The 19,469-nt window shown below is 41.0% G+C and overlaps 2 protein-coding genes and 1 non-coding gene across 4 annotated transcripts; 2 read left to right on the forward strand and 1 right to left on the reverse strand.

The window, feature by feature from the left end:
- Positions 1–1,063: 1,063 nt before the first annotated feature.
- eif2s3 (eukaryotic translation initiation factor 2, subunit 3 gamma) lies at positions 1,064–6,690 on the reverse strand. The gene is made up of 12 exons (XM_062985656.1): positions 6,590–6,690; positions 5,785–5,848; positions 4,708–4,835; positions 4,252–4,373; positions 4,058–4,152; positions 3,804–3,962; positions 3,447–3,581; positions 3,267–3,361; positions 2,580–2,724; positions 2,039–2,208; positions 1,634–1,806; positions 1,064–1,404 (listed from the first exon to the last, which is right to left on the reverse strand). The coding sequence occupies exons 1-12, from the start codon at positions 6,656–6,658 to the stop codon at positions 1,341–1,343; spliced, it is 1,419 nt and encodes a 472-aa protein (XP_062841726.1). The 5' UTR covers positions 6,659–6,690; the 3' UTR covers positions 1,064–1,340.
- A 1,507-nt stretch (positions 6,691–8,197) lies between these two features.
- On the forward strand, positions 8,198–18,100 carry klhl15 (kelch-like family member 15). Of its 2 annotated transcripts, none has more exons than XM_062985284.1 (5): positions 8,198–8,454; positions 11,635–11,740; positions 12,486–13,197; positions 13,510–14,585; positions 17,933–18,100. In XM_062985284.1, the coding sequence occupies exons 2-5, from the start codon at positions 11,721–11,723 to the stop codon at positions 17,940–17,942; spliced, it is 1,818 nt and encodes a 605-aa protein (XP_062841354.1). In that variant the 5' UTR covers positions 8,198–8,454; positions 11,635–11,720; the 3' UTR covers positions 17,943–18,100. The 2 variants fall into 2 exon arrangements, with proteins under 2 accessions (XP_062841354.1, XP_062841353.1); XM_062985283.1 differs by having other exon boundaries at positions 13,510–14,621; positions 17,933–17,951.
- Positions 18,101–19,091: 991 nt separating this feature from the next.
- On the forward strand, positions 19,092–19,165 carry trnat-agu (transfer RNA threonine (anticodon AGU)). The gene has a single exon. It is a non-coding gene; the product is annotated as a tRNA-Thr (tRNA).
- The last annotated feature ends 304 nt before the right edge of the window (positions 19,166–19,469 follow it).

Consider the following 19,469-nt stretch of genomic DNA (forward strand, 5'->3'; position numbering starts at 1 on the left):
TCCTGTATTTAGGGGTTTATTACTGCAGATCTGGCAGCTTTTTTTTTACACCGGAAGCCTTCCTTGATGCAACCCTTCAAACACTGGCTTGGGACCAGCACCGAGAGTGCACTAACAAGTGCACCTCCCAATAGCTAGGCTGTGTCATGGTTATTTGGGAGCCTGTTTTAGAAAGTGGGTGTCAATGTATTGCAAAGCAGTGCACAAGTACTTATTGTCAGGTACCTTTTTATTATTTGGTTAAAAAAGATGTTTCCTTGTTTATTTACATTGATGGGCCTTTTTTATATTTTATTTACCAAGATTGTGGTGACCTGCAATCAATACTTTATATTGCATGAAATTATAAGAATTGAGTCAGAATGATTGTACCCTTATGCACAAGATGAGCTTTATGGACAAATTGGTGTGGATAAACGTAGATGCCAGCCAGGGCTTTTCCTCCAACATCAGTGCATTTTAAGTTGACACACTGCAAAATCTTACACAACAATCCTAAAACATGCTTACAGCTTATAACTAATAAAATAAAAAGTGCTCATTGCAATCATAGTGTTCCAGTGAGAACTTACACAATATGTGAAACCTGAAAGTTTTGATTTAATCATGGGTCATAAAAGATGACCCAGGTCATGCATGTTTACATTCCTTTACCGTGTAGGGTTGTTAACTATCCTGTATTAACAGAAAATGGTCGATACAGGACATTCGTAGTCCTAACAGATCTCATCACCAAAAGCATTGCACAATCCTTACTTATGTGAGGAAACTTTAGTAAAATGTTGCTGCAAGAACTGGAGATTAAACCAGGCAGCTTAAGGATGAACTGCTCTCAATACAAAGGTTTTCACGAAATAAATCCGGATTATTTCTTTTTAGCCAACTGCTAGTAATAGTATAGGCCTCAGGAGCAGCACGAGGGTTTCATATGTGAACTTTGTGAGGATTGTTGTTGGAGAAAATATAAAACCATACAGGGTGGAAATTCTTTACCATACAAGTAAAACAAGACATTTTATGACCTGTATTCTAACTTAATTATGTGTAAATCATCAAACCAAACTTTTGATCCAAACTGTTTTATTAGTCATCACAGAAATGTCGACAACTGTTCAGCCAAACCCAGAAAATACAGATTTCATCCTGTATCGCAGTGTAAATGAAACCAGTCCTGCTACTGGGGTTGGTGCACATTTTAAAATACAGGTGCTGAGGTGCCGACCCGACGCTGTGCAGCTCTGACCTCCGCACCGGTGTGAAAAATGAGTTGATATTTTCTTTTTTTTGCCATATAATACGACAGCACAAGCCTTTATTTATTCCAGCTGTAAAATCCCATCTCAGTCGTCGTCCACTGTGGGCGTGATGGTCACTCCTCTCCTGATCTGACCCCAGCCGATCAGACTGCAGAAAGAAAACAAAGGGAGAGGAATTTTACTTTGAGACGGGCAGAACATTCAGCAAAGACCTCAACAAGCACAGATCCAAAACCAAGGAGAGCAATCACGGCGCAGGTAGCCAGAGATGCTTCTGGTTTGGAGAGTGAAACTGGATTGGAGATTGTGCAGCGTTTATTTGAGCACTCAAGAGTCTCCTTTATGACTGTTGCTCACAGGTTTAAGAGCATTCTTACCGCCAATGTTTCTCCACTCGGCGACTCAGAGCGATCTTCTCTCCCACCTCGGTGCACACGGGGTTGGTGAGCACGATCTTGGCCAAATCGGCTTTTACTGCACTCACGCGTCCTCCCGTCGACAAAGAGCCGATGTTGACCATCAACACTTCGTTTTTAGAAAGTTTCTGGACCTGTGAAGCAGGTAGAAAAGGTTCATAATTACATTACCTTTGCATTTGCCCCTCATTCTCTTATTCCTTTCTACATTTGCAATCCCTGGTGCATTTACAACACCCTCCCTGACTAAAGAGGGCTGCGTTCCATCAGACTATGTATGTGATTAGGTACATGCTATGCTGCCACAATAACAATTGGTGTAACTACACCTGAGACACACCTGAGAAATTGGTTTGCGCAACTCACCTTCGCTGCCTTCTTGTCGCCCTCTGTGCGGACCCCCAGGAGCCTCCTTAACAGAAAGTATGAGATCTCCAGCTCGGTGAAGATCTCAGGCAGAGCACCCACCGCGCCCAAAACCTGACCGACCATACGGTCCGCCCTGCACAGCGTCGGGTCAATTTTGGTGCCCACACCTGCATCATAAAAACAGGATACGATTACTGATCAGCTACTGATTAGCTTTTAACTGCACAGAAGACATATAGGCTAGCAATTAACATCACTGAAACGTACCGAATGCTTACATTAGCAACACTGAGACGGATCTGGTGCTCTAATGAGATTTGACTCCGCAGAAATTTAACACCCTTAGCAAGCACGGGCAGCATTCGTGTTCCTGAACAGTAGCGTTATGCCGAGACGTGCACTCCTGCAGTCGGGTGAAGCCCCTCTCAGCAGAGCAGGATGATATTAAATAGTAATGATATTAAACCTGCACATGTGGCGATATTTTATTCCTTGATCCCTTGTTCCTAAAATCTGATTCTCTCGTGCACAAACATACCAATAAGGCCTCCGGGTGCGGCGTACTGAAGGTCGTTGTGCTCGGCGAACAGCGAGACGATCTTGGAGAAAATGGGTTTGCACATGAGCTTCCCTTCATGATCCTTGGAAACGATACCGGGTCTGACCTCGATCTCCTGTCCCACCTGAGAATCAGAGACGGAACCGTCAGAATAAACTCCAGAAATAAGATGGGAAACGCAGGTCACAGATTTTCTGAACTGAAGTGCATCCAGGATGGACGAGCGATAATATGTTGGGTGTCAGGAGGTGGACGCTCATCCTGATGACTGAATTTATTTGTTTCCGCCACATACATTGCTAACAAGGATATAAAAATGATATAGGGTCATAGAATTATATGCTTTTAACATTGTCCCCTTTCTCTTTCAGCATGATTACACTCCTAAGCACAAATCGAGCTCTATAAAGACTAGGTTCGACTAGTTGTGTGCAAACGAGCTCCAATTGAACACTCAACCCAACTCTACACTTTTGGGATGAATGAAACATCCAACATTAGTGCCTGACCTCTCACACTCTATCGACTGAATAGGCTCAAATTCCAACAGTCACATTTCCTCCGAAGTCTTGTATAAAGGCCTCCCAGAGGAGAGGATGATATTATTATAAATGATTCAATTTACATGCATGGAAATAAAGCAGGTTAGGATTTGAATAATCTCACCTTTAAGACTCCTTTCAGAATACTGCCTCCAGCTACACCTCCCTTCAGATCGTCCACCTCACAGCCGGGTTTGTTCACATCAAACGATCTAATTACTGCAAGGATGCAGACGTTTTCATGTTAACGATTACATGAAAAAAAGAACACACACACAATCGAAAAAATAGAAGATTTATTTACCGATGAGTCTGGGTTCAGAGGTGAAGTCCCGAACAGGCACGGGGATCTTCTTATCGATGTACTCGCACACCACCTCGATGTTGTACTTCAGCTGGGCCGAGATTGGGATGATGGGAGCTCCTTCTGCAACCGTGCCTGCAAAAACCACACACAATTACTCTGGATTTTATTTGCTGGGTCAAAATTACACATCTAACTACACACAACTGACGCGCACGAGGAAGGAGAGGCTGGATTGGGAGCCATCTTCTGCAGTAAACACCAGGATTAAGGATCAGCTCCTTTCAGGAAAGCATCCCCACATCGATCGCACAGACGTCCCACCCCGAACCTTTCGCCAATCCAAGACGGACTCACCCTGCACGAAGGCCAGGATCTGCTCGTACTGCTCCTTGGCCTGGCTCTCCTTCACCAGGTCGATTTTGTTCTGCAGGATCAGGATGTGTTTCAGCTTCATGATCTCGATGGCAGCCAGATGCTCCGAGGTCTGAGGCTGGGGGCACGATTCGTTACCGGCTGCAACACCACAAGACAGGATGTACGTTTACTCAGGGGTTACAGCTCACACGTGCTGAATACGTTCCACGAAATACTAAAAAAATATCACCCACCGATCAGAAGGAGCGCGGCATCCATGACGGCCGCACCGTTCAGCATGGTGGCCATCAGAATGTCGTGGCCCGGGCAATCGACAAACGACACATGTCTGACAGAGGGACATGAAACAAGAGCATGGTGTGATCAGTGAGCAGCTTTTATATCTCCTTTCTAAATAATAATTGCTGCGTCTGAGCTGAATATTTACCGGACTAGTTTGAAGTTTCCTTTTGTGCCAGGAATGTCTGTGGGGAACTCATCAGGGGTGCCGCTGCCACACGACCTGTAACACTCGGGCCGAGGGCAACTCGGGTCATCCAGCTTATACACCTAACAGAAAAGAAAACACATTAACACGTACATTATTAAAGCAATCAGACAATCATCTACAGCCACACTCACTCTGAAGTGCAGTTATCCATGTGGATAATAGTATATACTCTATATAACCAAAAGTATTTGAACAGCTGATCGTGAGCCTGTCGGACATCACATTTAAAAACTAACAATATAAACACAGAGTGACCCGTGTGTGATCTTTTCGGCTAGAACAGCAGCCGCTCTTCTGAGAAGCTTCTCATGACATATTGTGTATCAGTGAAATAATCAGGTTTCGATTCACTGTGCCCTGCAGAAGCAGAAGTAAACGAGACGGCTCTCTCACCTTGGCATTAGCATAACCCAGCTTGATGGTGATGTTTCTCTCCAGCTCATTCTTGAATCGGACAGTGTGCACGCCAGAAATGGCCTTGACCACCGTGGACTTGCCGTGAGCTACGTGGCCGATGGTTCCTGCGTGGAAAAAGGAGTTTGAGGTTTAATTACAAAATGTCCCAGCCTGATATGATTCCTGATCCGATGCATTTTACTGCATTAACCTTTTTTTTTTTAAATTGAAATAAAGGAGAAGATCTGCTTATTATCTTATAATAACAATACTAATGTTGTCGGGAAGAGCTTTAACCTATCGACTGTGTCTATTTTATTAGTCTGTTCTATGCTGACTTTATTTAAAATAAACAAAAAATAAACTTCAGTCCTGTAATCAAAGAACGAGAGATCTGGAAATGTGTGGAAATCCCAAGACTGCCATGACACAGACTGGTCAAAATCTTAGTAGAGTAGAGTGGTCTCTTCCAATCCTACAGCACACACAGATTTTAACGTGTTTTTTCTTCACATTCCGGCCTAAAATCCACATGAAAAAGTCCTTAAATGCTCAAAACCTTAATCTGTATATTATGTCTATAGCACTCCCATCAATATCTCATGTTCAATAATATTTTCACCTGTATATCTTGTTCATACTACTGCCCATATCCTGTAAATAATAAATATCTAAATATAGCTTAAAATGCTCCACTAAAATGTTCTTCATTACTATGTTATGCTTTCTTAGACTGAATAAAGCATGCAGATTTGATGATGTGAAATTCTGTCATATGTTTTAGACACTGATTTTACAAGCTTGTTGATTGTCGGTTAAAATAATTTTTTGTCAAGTCACAGATTTACAGGCTGCTGTGAAAGTGGATTCATAGGACCCTGTGAGTGGAACAACAGCAGATTAATAATTTTTTCTTATAGGCGGTAATGTACGAAAAGGCAGACAAATATGGACTGAAGAAACTCAAGACCTGGAGGTGAAAGGACTGCCAAAACTCTAAGGTAAAGATTGAAAAGCAGCAGATTGAGAAAAAAAGTAATTGATGTGTATTTAAAGGTAATTAAAGAAGTTTACCTATATTAATGGTGGCTTGTCTGCTGATGATCTCCTGTGAGAGTGGAGTCAGTGTGCTCACGTCCTGAAAACAAAGAGAAAATCATCATGATCTTCATTCCTGCATCTCAATACATCTGATCTATAGAACTGCTCATGATGATGATGATGATGAGGTATTCTCCCCCACCTGACTCTATATTTAATTTATATATAGTATTCTCTTATATAGTTGTATACAGAATCAGTGTTTTTTATATATTTTTAAAAATGTTATTCTACTATATTTGATTTACTCTGTTTACTGTACTTTCACTGTACTGGAGCTGCTGTAACACTCGAATTTCCCTCATAAGGATCAATAAAGTAATCTTTTTTTATAAACGTCAATTTATATAAATGTCATCTTAAATCTTAAACTACAGTTTGATTACTGATGACAGATTAAGCTTTAAGAAAATAAATAAAAGTAAAATGATCGTTTCTGTCCCTCTGAGTCCAAACAAACATGATAAAGTGGATCTGTGGTTAAAACTGCCTGACAGCCCAGATCTAAATCAGGCTGCACTGAATACAGCAGCTACATTTCTACATGAAATGTCAGTATTTAAAGTGCTGGTTGTTTTGTTTATATGATTTATATTCCAGTTTTGTTCCAGATCTTCTTTATCTATCATGTGCTGTGTGAATCAGGGTTAGCCAGCAGCTACCAGCTACCAGCAGGCTCCAGTCTGACCCCATAAACCCACCCTGACTCAACACCGAGACACAATAAGCATTATAAACATTATTTTAATCACATTTAAACATGGATGATGTATCTTACTAGTGTGTTGAGGTCTTGTTTAGCCAGGTGCGGCTGCCCCAGCGTTACCCCACTCTCATCACCCGCCATCTTACAGGAAAAGAGAATCCGCTCTGTCCTCGCACCGCCTGATCGCTTCACATTCACACACAAAAACACACAGATTCATTACAAACCACCTTCACACAACATCTATTTATACTGTGCTTAACATTCGGATTCGTTCTTTCATTTTAATATCTGTTACACTCTAAAACATCGGTTCTGTTTTAATAACAGGGCGACCGGCACACAGGCTCGGCTGATGCAACATGGAGGAGAAAATCTCTCTATGAAACATGTGTTCTCTAAATTACAGCTCAAATCACGTTATTATCAGATCCATTTCACATCAGATCGCTCATAATAACACCAATCAGATGTATGTAAGAATAATTAGCACACACTCTGGTATTTAATAAGTTAATTACCTGAACAAGCTTTTAAACGCGATAAAGCTGAGCTCGACCGAGGGGTCCGACGCGTACAATTGACGTCATGGGATTTGTAGTTTTTTCCTATCGTTATTGTAGTTTTTTAATTAATTCATAAATCTAAAACGAATAACGTGTTTTCTTAAAGGTAATACTTCTAAAATTACATACAGACATACTATTATTATTGTTGTTGTTGTTATTATTATTGTCATTATTTATTTATTTACATTTATTATTAATCTGACTGGCGACTTATGGATAACGTTTCTCCAGAACATCTCTAGGCTTCTTTTATTAGAAATAAGGCCTCTAATGAGGAAGAAATCAAATTAAAAGCAGTTTTAAAAATATTTTTAAACATTACAAACCCAGTACCATTATTTGTCATTGAAATTAAAGCACAATGTGTTTTAAACACGTCTCCGTTGAGCAGCTTGTTTGTTTACATGTCTTTTATTCTAGCAAAGTTTGAATTTCTGTGGATTTGTTTAGTGCAGAGACATAATTGCAGTGCTGATTAAAAGCTTGGCTCCTTAGCTTAGTCTTTATTTTGGTTTTATTATTATTATTATGTGGTTTGTTGTAGCTTAACGGTTAAGGTGCTGGACTAGTAATCAAAAGGTCGCTGTTTCAAGCCCCATCACTGCCAGGTTGCCACTGTTGGGCCCTTGAGCAAGGCCCTTAACCCTCAATTGCTCAGACTGTATACTGTCACAGTACTGTAAATCGCTCTGGATAAAAGCGTCCGCTAAATGCTGTAAATATAAAATGTTTATTTTAAATGACGTTTAAAACATCTTGATCCTGTGCAATCCTGTTTTTATTTATTAAAAAGTGAATATATTCGAGTAGTGACAGCTCAGCTGTGTCGCCACAATCATCAATCTGATGGTGACCCACACAAACATGGGGAGAACATGCCAAACTGACTTCACACATATACTGGGGGCTACCAAATGTACTCTGTATTCCTTCCAAAACAAGACAGACAGGCAAGTAAAGAGTCTCCTAGTGCTACCAAATGAAATAAATAAATAAAACTAAAAAGAAACCATCAGTTCTGACTGAAGCCTGGTTCTGCTCTGCACTCCGGACTCCTCCACTTCCGTTCAGCCGGCTCTCCTGCAGGAAGTGACGTCAGTGCAGGCAATAATATGGCCTCTCGGCAGTGTTGGAGGAGGCTGTGGATGAGCAGAATGTGGCGCCTGTAGGAGCAGTAATGGAGGATTCATGGTGGATTGATGGAGTAGAGATGATGCGGACGGACCGGCTGCCGGCGGGCTGTTAGCGCGGATGATGGGTGTGTGTGTGTGCGCGCCGTGTGTGTGACGCGACATCAGCGGGTCTCCATGTCTGAAGGATCCCGGACTCAGTGGTCCAAACGCGGCTGTGTCGAGTCTCATCGCCGGGGTATACAAATCCCTTTAATTCACTTTAATTCTGATAAACCTTCATATAAACTACATTTATTCATCATTATAATCTGTTTAATAGCATGTAGTCTTATTGCTGAGGTGTGAAATCACTTTTATTCTCTTTAATAGTGACTAAACTGTGCAGAAGGTGTAACTGATTTAATCTGTTTACCTGCATTCAAGCTAATCACTTATAACAATAATAATAATAAAAATAATAATAGTAGTAATAGTAATAATAATAATAATAGTAGTAATAGTAATAGTAATAGTAATAATAATAATAACAATAATAATAATAAAAATAATAATAGTAGTAATAGTAATAGTAATAATAATAATAACAATAATAATAATAAAAATAATAATAGTAGTAATAGTAATAATAATAATAATAATAACAAGAACAGTAGTAATAATAATAATAATAATAATAGTAGTAATAGTAATAATAATAATAACAAGAACAGTAATAATAATAATAATAATAATAACAAGAACAGTAACAATAATAATAATAATAGTAGTAATAGTAATAATAATAATAACAATAATAATAATAAAAAAAGTAGTAGTAATAGTAATAATAATAATAATAACAAGAACAGTAATAATAATAATAATAATAGTAGTAGTAATAGTAACAATAACAATAATAATAATAATAGTAGTAGTAATAGTAATAACAACAATAATAATAATAATAATAATAATAATAATAACAAGAACAGTAATAATAATAATAATAATAGTAGTAGTAGTAATAGTAATAATAATAATAATAACAACAATAATAAAAAATAAATAAATAATAGTAGTAGTAGTAATAGTAATAGTAATAATAATAATAATGATAATAATAATAATAATAGTAGTAGTATTAGTAATAGTAATAACAATAATAATAATAATAATAACAAGAACAGTAATGATAATAATTATAATAATAGTAGTAGTAATAGTAATAATAATAATAATAACAAGAACAGTAATAACAATAATAACACACCTGTATGTAATATAATCTATTTACCTGCATTCAGTCTCATTACTAATAACAACAATAGTAATTATACAATAATAATAACACATGTGCATGTAAAGTACTTATACAATAATATATAAGTATCTAAGTATATTATACTTATGTTTATCTACATTTAGTCTCATTACTAAAATTAAATTCCTTTTATTCCCCAGTTTGATCATGATAATAATAACAGTAATAATAGCAATAATAGTAATAATAATAATAACCTGCACATAATGTGTAAGATATTCCTGATGATCTGTTTACATATATTTAATAATAATGTTAATAATACTGTATCTATATATAAAATGTTAGAAATACTCATCTATCTATCTACGCACATCATCTTTACTGAGACATTACATCCAGTTTATTGTCTATAATAATCCTAATAATATTAATAATACACCTGTATATAATATATCCCTGATAATGATTATCCTTTCATCTATATACAACCTAACCACTGATATTTTATGCCTTTAATCTACTTTATTAATAATTATAATTATTACTAATAATATACATCTATTTATCTGTGTCTTAGCACTAAGATTTTATCTCTCCTGTTACCTTTATTGATATTAAGAAACCTGTCTTCATATCTGGCTTATAATAATCTGTTTACATACATATAGTCTGATTATTAGTTATATTATATATATAAATTATAATTATTCTCATATAATAATAATAACACTTATACATAATGTACATAACATATTACAGATACTAATTATCAAGCATCCTGCGATCAGAAAGTGTCTCTATCCGTCAACCTACAGCCAGGGCTAACGGGGCATGTGTTCCTAATAAAAAGGGCACCCTAACAACACTGCTGCACCTGCTACACTCACTACATTACTGTCATTACTGTGTTATAGTCATTGCTCAGAATGGTCCATAAATCACCCCAAAAGAACGTCTGGTCAGTGGGGGTTTATTAGGGTCTCTATCGGATGATAAATGGGGTACAAGGCAAAAGATAATTCCATTAAAGCCTTTTCCACTGCTGCTTCTCCTCTGACATTAATATTCATTGCAGCGTATTTAAAAGCTCTTTTATTCATATTTTAATTCTACTTTAGTGTTAAGATCACAGAAAATGTGCACAGAAACACGGCGTGTTTAATAACGGAGCACTCTCGGCTCCAGACTTTGCACGTTTTAGCGCGCCTCCAGGTCTCTAGTGGATCGTGTTTACTTTAATGTTACGTAATAATTTAGTCGTTAATAAGGTGTCGGTGTGTTTTCACTCCTCGTGAGGTCTGTGGGTGGGAGTGTGTGCGCCGTCACTTCAGTAAAATCGCTCTGTTTCTCGCACGTTAGAACAGGGGAAACACAAGCAAAGGAAATGTGAGCGTCCTCTCGGCACACTGACAACCAAGCCGCCGACCGGCCACGCCGCCTCCAAAAGGTACCGGCAACGAGCGACCCGAAACAAAACGGCACTCACGCACGTGTCATCTGTTTTCATTTCATCAGCAAGATGTTTGCTTCTGTTCCAACCTATACAGTCCTACCGTCCTATACAAAATCTGCACGCTCCTTCAGGACACGTGTACCTTTGCTATTGGCTTTTCTCCAAACGGAGAGCAGCAAGGCGTTCGGAGAGTCGTGCACCGCTCTCTCCAGCAGAGGCCGCAGTTGCAGCAGCAGTGAGGAATCCCTTCGACCCTCGCACCCTCAGACACAGCCAATCGAGTCTGATTGGAACATTTCGTTTCAGTTAGAGATAGTTGTAGCCTAGTGGTTAAGGTGCTGGACTAGTAATCGAAAGGTCGCCGGTTCAAGCCCCACCACTGCCAGGTTGCCACTGTTGGGCCCTTGAGCAAGGCCCTTAACCCTTAATTGTTCAGACAGTATACTGTCACTGTTTAATAGAATAACTGAGGAAGATGTCGTTGCTTTTTTGGTTCAATTTGTTTACATTCATTTACCACAACCAATGATTAATTAATTATTTATCTCATGTTCAATAACCACACCCATACCCACCAGAAAACCCTGAGAACTCTTCTAGAGATTTAATTGATCTATAATCCATCCTCAGACCCGTCAGTGGATTGACACACACTCGGTTTGGGCGGGGCACGATGTCTTGATGTCATTCAGATGAATATGTGTTGACTTGTCGTTCAGGTGAACCTCGTCAGGAAAGAGCTTTTATTTCTCTACGGACGCTAAGGGCCGCTGTCCTCTGATTGGCTCGGACACCCTCCTGTGACATGCCCGTGGCCAATCAGAGGTGAGTGCGCAGTGTGTGTGTGTGTGTGTGTGTGAGTGTGAGAGTGTTCATGACGTTGCAGAGTTAGCTCTTGGAATCACAACCCAGCTTGCTGAGGTGTGAATGTTCTTCAAGCTGTTTTTCACAACCAGCATGTTTTTCAGCTTCGATAATCTCGGTTTTATGGAGCAGAAGCGTGTCGTCGTCCTGACGAGATCTCCGAGGCCTCTGGACCACATTCTGGGCTTTCACGCAAGTTTGGAACGCCTGGACAATACTCACCATGGTGTCTGTGGGAACGCTCAAGATCTTGGAACTCTTCTTGTACCTGACGCAGCATTATTTTGGTGCATTGTATTGATCACCTCGGGTAGCACCGTCGCCTCACAGCAGGAAGGTCCTGGGTTCGATTCCCGGGTCCTTTCTGTGTGGAGTTTGCATGTTCTCCCCGTGTCTGTGTGGGTTTCCTCCCACAGTACAGAGACGTGCAAGTGAGCTGAACTGGAGATACGAAATTATCCATGACTGCGTTTGATATTAGAAACTTGAGCTGAACGTGACGTTAGAATCCTAATAAATAAATAAATAAATAAATAATAAATCTCTCTAAGCTTTTGTGAGCAGCTCCTTAGTTTACACCATGATTCCAGCACACCTCGGACTCTTGAATCTCTGGGTGGTGTTTATATAACACAGCAGATGAGGGACAGTTTGGAATCCTGGCACACACGGATCCATGTTCTGAACCCTTGGTTTTGTTTTGCAGGTGCCTGATGGCTGGGGACGTCGAGGTGTACCTGTCCCAGGTGCACGACGGGAGCGTGTCGTCGGGCTTCCGAGCCCTGTACGAGGAGCGCCTCCTGCTGGACGTGACCCTGCTGATCGAGGAGCACCACTTTCAGGCCCACAAGGCCCTCCTGGCCACACAGAGCGACTACTTCCGGGTCATGTTCACGGCGGACATGCGGGAGCGAGATCAGGACAAGATCCACATGAAGGGGCTGACGGCGGCCGGCTTCGGCCACGTCCTCCGCTTCATGTACTACGGCTCGCTGGAGCTCAGCATGACCACGGTGCAGGAGATCCTGCAGGCGGCCATGTACGTGCAGCTCACCGAGGCCGTGGAGTTCTGCTGCTCCTTCTTGCTGGCCAAGGTCTGCCTGGAGAACTGCGCCGAGGTCATGAGGCTGCTGGACGACTTCAGCGTGACCGTGGAGGGCGTGCAGGAGCGACTGGACGCCTTCCTACTGGAGAACTTCGTGCCCCTGATGGCCAGGCCGGACTTCCTGTCCTACCTGAGCCTGGAGAAGCTGGTGGTGTCTCTGAGCAGCGAGCGGCTCAGTCGCTTTCCGGAGATCGAGCTCTACGAGGCGGTGCAGGCCTGGCTCAGGCACGACCGGCGCCGCTGGAGACACACGGACACGGTGGTGCAGAACCTGCGCTTTGGACTCATGACGCCGACGCAAGCGTTCGAAAAGGTAACGTGTGGTTTGTGAACGGATGGCTTCGGATGCGTTAGAGGAAGCCTGTGCTAGCCAGCGAGTCGCCAGAGGGTACGGTGAATTGAGCTTAAAAGTTAGGACAGTGGGGAAATAATCATTATAATGAATTAATAATAATAAAAGTGGGGAAATAATCATTATAATAACCAATTAACCAAAGACTGACCGCTCAAGACTCCTGCTGGTGTTTAGAAATGCGCACAACATCACAAGTGTTACAGTTTATTAATGATGACGGGAATTGACGGGAATCATAACAGCATCTCATGTTTCTGATTTATTCCGCAGGTAAAAACCTCGGAGTTTTACCGCTACTCCCGCCAGCTGAGGCAGGAAGTGGACCAGGCGCTGAACTACTTCCACTCGGTGAACGAACAGCCGTTAGCCGACAGCAAATCCAACCGGATCCGCTCGGTCCGGCCCCAGACCTCCGTGTTCAGGGGGATGATCGGCCACAGCATGGTCAACAGCAAAATTCTGCTCCTGCACCGGCCCAAGGTCTGGTGGGAACTGGACGGCCCGCAGGTGCCGCTCCGACCCGACTGCCTGGCCATCGTGAACAATTTCGCCTTCCTGCTGGGCGGCGAGGAGCTGGGGCCGGACGGCGAGTTCCACGCGTCCTCCAAGGTTTACCGCTACGACCCGAGACAGAACTCCTGGCTGAGGATGGCCGACATGTCCGTCCCGAGGTCGGAGTTCGCGGTGGGCGTGATCGGGAAGTTCATCTACGCCGTCGCGGGTCGGACGCGCGACGAGACGTTTTACTCCACCGAGCGCTACGACATCGCCGAGGACAAGTGGGAGTTCGTCGACCCGTATCCGGTGAACAAGTACGGCCACGAGGGCACGGTGTTGAACGGGAAGCTCTACATCACCGGCGGCATCACGTCGTCCTCTACGTCCAAGCAGGTGTGCGTGTTCGATCCCGAGCGCGAGGGCGCGTCCGAGCACCGCACGCGCCGCAATCCCATCCTCACCAACTGCTGGGAGAATAAATCCAAGATGAACTACGCGCGCTGCTTCCACAAGATGATCTCGCACAACGGGAAGCTGTACGTCTTCGGAGGGGTGTGCGTCATCCTGAGGGCATCGTTCGAGTCCCAGGGCTGCCCTTCCACGGAGGTCTACAGTCCGGAGACGGACGAGTGGACCATCCTGGCCTCCATGCCCATCGGGAGGAGCGGGCACGGCGTGGCGGTGCTGGACAAACAGATCATGGTGCTGGGCGGGCTGTGCTACAACGGCCACTATAGCGACTCCATACTGACCTTCGACCCCGAGGAGAACAAGTGGAAGGAGGACGAGTACCCCAGGATGCCTTGCAAACTGGACGGCCTTCAGGTGTGCAGCCTGCACTTCCCCGAGTACGTACTGGAACACATGAAGCGCTGCAGCTGAGGGTGCGTTTTCGGGTTTTTACGCCTCAACCGGGTCGAGGAGAAACGCAGACGTTCGCGAACAAATATTAGATACTAGGTTTAGATCTAATAACCTGCTGATTTTAAACTGTAGGCCAGTGCTTATTTAAAGTGAGAAAAATTGGACAATTTAGCTAAATAAGTTTTGGGGTGGGGTGGGGAGGGGGGGGGGGGTTGATACTGCTGATTAAGATCAAATCTTTTCATTATTAGATTCGTCCTTCATTTGGCTGCACACGTTTCAGTCCGTTTTGTATTTGTAACGTCTTGTACGATCGCAACGTCTTCGTTTTCACCCCAAATTGTTCTGTTCCATTCATTTTGTTCAATAGTGTTTGAGGAAGTTTTGTACACACACACACACACACACACACACACACACACACAGCGTAAACCTGATGCAATCCGCTGCACATATGAGCAACCGAACAAATCTCTCCAGGTGGAAAAAATACCAGCTTATCTGTGTTGTTCTGTTTTTACACGAGTAAGAGTTTGTCTCGATGTCAAACTTCAATCTTCCTAACCGTGGAAGATTGAACGGACGGAATGCGGTGGTTATTATAACGGTAACACCAGCGTCGATTCCATGTTGCACTCCAGAGGCTTTTCCTCACCGCTCGGCAATAACACTGGTCCTTCAGCGTTGGCGAACGATGGCAGGAGAGTGAAGGAAAGTCTACACGTACTTATTTATATCTTTATTTCCCCAAACTTCTGCATTTATCCTATAATTTATTACACTATAATTTATTAACCCGGTGGAGACGAGTGTCGTTTCCACCAGGACGAACCAGCTGCTGTTTTTCATCGTTTTATTCTTGTTTCGTTTCATTACGTAAAAGGGCTAAAGCAGATCTGCATTTTTTTTTTTTTTCATTTCAAGGTGACAACATGCCAAAAAAGTCTTAAGACTGATGTGTGAGGAGCAGATCCTGACGGGATCGTCTCATGTTGTTTCTCGACCTGTCCCGAGACGTTCCCGCCATTAACGTCTTCTTAAAGAAAACCAGAAGTCTTTAGTATTTCATAAAGATGTTCTATACAAACCCAATTTCTGAGATTTAATCCTCTTGAACTTTTATTTAAATGATAAAAGTGTTTGTCAGCGTGTTTTTCCATTGTGTTCCGTCACCGTTCCCATCAACGACGCTTGATACTGTTGAGACTTGAGGCTCAGCTGCTAAATAGTCCATCTGATTCATGACCCACCGTACATTTTCAGTGACCTGCAGGCAGGCCAGTCGAGCGCATGCACTCTTTCTCAACAAAGCCACCCTGGCATCGTCTTGCTGAAATAATCTTGGCTCTCTTTTAGCTGATTGATAATTTTTTCATGAAGTTTGGAACACAGTGGTTAGCCACGACTCACATTTGCTTGTACAGACTGATTCTTTCATGCCCGATCATGATTCCCTCACCTGTTACCAATTCACACGCTCATTGTGGAAGGTTTCAAAATGAAAACAACTTCAAATTTTCTTTTGTCAATAAAACAGGTTCAAGAGAATTAACAAATCAGGTTTTTAAAAAATGTCCCAACTTTTTCGAGCACTTGGGTTTGTATACGGCAGCTTTCATTTGTTTAATATTTAAGTCCTCACGCTAAAGCCAGTTTAAAAGAATTTAAATGAATGAATCCATGAGCCAATATGAAATGTATCGTGTATGTAGATTTTAGTAACCTCTTCATCCCGATCAGGGCTCCGGTGGGTCCGGTGCCACCTGAAAAATCTGAGTGGTACATGTTTGAAACATGCCCTGGACAGCACACCAGTCCATCACATGTTGACACACACACACGGGTTACGTGAGGTACTTTCTGTACCGACCTGAATATTAAACAAGCACAATCCTCTTTATCTTTTCTGCCACAAATCTCATTTTCATGTAAAATTTCCAAACGTGAACTGACGTCTGCTAGTGGGGTTCGGATCTGAACTCCAGCCTTGAGGTGGGTTGTCTTGATCACTCCGTTTCCACTAAGTGTTTGCTTTAAATGCCCCACTTTTGTACGCACTTGGATTTTGGATTTATAGCCAAGCACTTTTTATCCACCTCTAAACCATAAACTGTTTGTACATCAAGAAAATGGCCACAATATTATTGCAGTTACTGTCCTGTTCAGGTTAGACAATTAACTCTTAATTTTATGGTTATATCTCATATTTATACATTTCTAATATTTTTTCTTCTTCTTTTAAACTCTAATTAATGTAAGTTAAAGTATTGCTCTGATTTAGGGCAGCATGTTTTTAGCACTACTGACTGGCCAGACTGGCCAAAAAATACAGACTGTAAAATTCAAACAGCTCCAAGTACATGTACCAGGTATTATGTGAGAAATGTGTTATTAAAACATCATCAATCATTACACACAAGCTGTGCAATAAACTGATGAAATCCATTTGACATGCTGCTTTGTTTCATTTGGCTCCAGTTTTCTCGTGAGGTTCCACCAGCTTTTCCATTATTAAAAACTGACACTTCTGCTTTTAACCAACAGCAAACATGCATGGACGTTTTTGGTTTGTTTTCTTGTTCTTCCATCTGTGAATCATTGTAGGAAATAAAACTAAATAATGATGAACTCCATCTCAGTAAGAACATGAGTCACATTCATGTTTTAATCATTACAGTAAACGAACGTGACATTTACAGTAATCGTCAATCAAGGCAACACATAAAATACTGATTATTTTTAACACTTTTGTACTTTTACAATCTTCACAAAAACACCTGCAAAATTAATAATATTGGTAGTAATAATAAGTTTCTTGATGAATTACTGAACATTTTAATGTAGGAATAATTTCAGGTGTTTGAGCAGTTTTTTCAAACTATTTCTAGGATGTTGCTAGATGGTCTTTATTGACTCTCTGGTGGTAAATGGAAGCAATGGTGCTTTTATGTGTTCATACCACGTTCTGATGATTCTCGACAGCCAGACCCACCGTGACCCGATCCAGGATGAAGTGGTAAGTAAATCATGGAACAACGAATCTTGATGTTGAGATGACAAATGGTTCGTTTTCTTGGTAAACCAAAAGTATTGTCTGGAAATGTTCGTTCTGGCATCCATCTTTTTATGTGTATTGATTTTATAACAAAGCACTGGGTTGAACTTCCTCAAATACTGATTCACCTCCTTGTGTCTCAAAACTTTTTCCATTTTTACAACCCATTGTCAGTGTCATGTACATAAATATACCAAAATACAGTCTGACAAGGTTTCTACTGAGCAGCTGTACATGATTTAGATTCTTAACCTTGTCACATTTATCCCTCTGCAGAATAACCTGATGAAACTGATCCAATGAAGAAATAATAGCCCTGTATCTTAACTTTACCGGAGCATTAAGATGATCAGATTGCTAAAATATTTAGTAATATGTGATCTGATGTTTACTGCTATTTTAAGACTTTGTAATTTCTTTCCTGAAATAAATGTTCTTATTTAATTTGTCCGAGTCGTTTCTTGTACAAAAACATCACCAGTGTATGAGGTGCCAGCTGAGCCGTGTTTACTTATTGGATATTGAAAAATATAGTTTTTACTAATATGTCAAAACAGTTTTGAATTATTGGAAGTATTATTTATAGTATTGCTAGATGGGATTAGCCGATATGTGTGTATAAACAGGACATCATAGCCGTGTGTGTCACACAAACATTTTAGATGTTGATCGTGTAGATTTGCATTCCTTTGTCAGATTAATAATCATAGTGCAAAAATAAAACTTCTTTAAGGTACTTTAAGCTGCATAACAGCCATCCTGAGTCCCTGACTGGCGGGGGTCAAACATTCAGGTCTGTACTGTTTAAATCACTAATGTTTTTCCCAACAGGTAGGCACCAAACTAAAATCATCACAAGTTAAAGATGCTCTCCATCCATCAAAATCAGTTGACTTTCAATAGTTTTATTGACATTTATTTAAACTTTTACTCTGATATTTACTCAGATACTCTCGATTTGTGCATGTATTCAAGATTTGCACATGAAAAAACTACATATTTTACCACACGACCTGTAGTTTTGGTCTTTAATTGGTAATAAGACAAAAAGAAATTGATTAGAAATTAATTTTAGAAGTAACTGAGTGGATGAAGAACGTTGTTGGACTAATTGTAACAAAATTAAGGTGAAATGCCAGAAGAATCATTAGAAAATAGTATTATTTAACACTCACAGCTCTTAATAAAGACAACACTCTATTAATAATCTTTTAAATCGATGTAAACAAAGTTTCTATTTTAATCAGTTTAGTTTAAAATCCGTCGTTGTTATAATTTAGTTAAATAATCTTTAGCTTCACTTTCTCCTCAGTATCTGCTGTTCAACGGCGTCGCTCAAAGTTAACCGTTAAAACCGTTAAAACTTTTAAAGGATTTGAATTTTTGGCGGTTCGATAGATGACGTAAGCTCGTGCTGCCGCCTTGTCACGCACGCGGCGCCGTGGCTTAGTTGGTTAAAGCGCCTGTCTAGTAAACAGGAGATCCTGGGTTCGAATCCCAGCGGTGCCTTTTATTTCTGTTTGTAAGAAGCTCGTTTCTGATTCATTTCGTTTAAAAGTGCGCTTATTATGTATAATATTTCATTCATCGCGGAAACAAACCATTTGATCAAAGCAGAGCAAGTAACTGGACTTTCTCCTGCTAGTCACGTGACTGACAAAAAGCCAACAAGATCTTTACTGTTCGCTAACAAAACAGGTAAAATTCCTAAAATAATTGGCTATAAAGGTGTCACTGATATTTTTGTCCAGCTTTATGTGTTCTTACACATCTTTAGGTGTTGCTGGTGAAGATCCATCTCTCCCTCTGGACC

This window comes from Trichomycterus rosablanca, chromosome 23, assembly GCF_030014385.1.
Source record: "Trichomycterus rosablanca isolate fTriRos1 chromosome 23, fTriRos1.hap1, whole genome shotgun sequence".
NCBI lineage: Eukaryota > Metazoa > Chordata > Actinopteri > Siluriformes > Trichomycteridae > Trichomycterus > Trichomycterus rosablanca.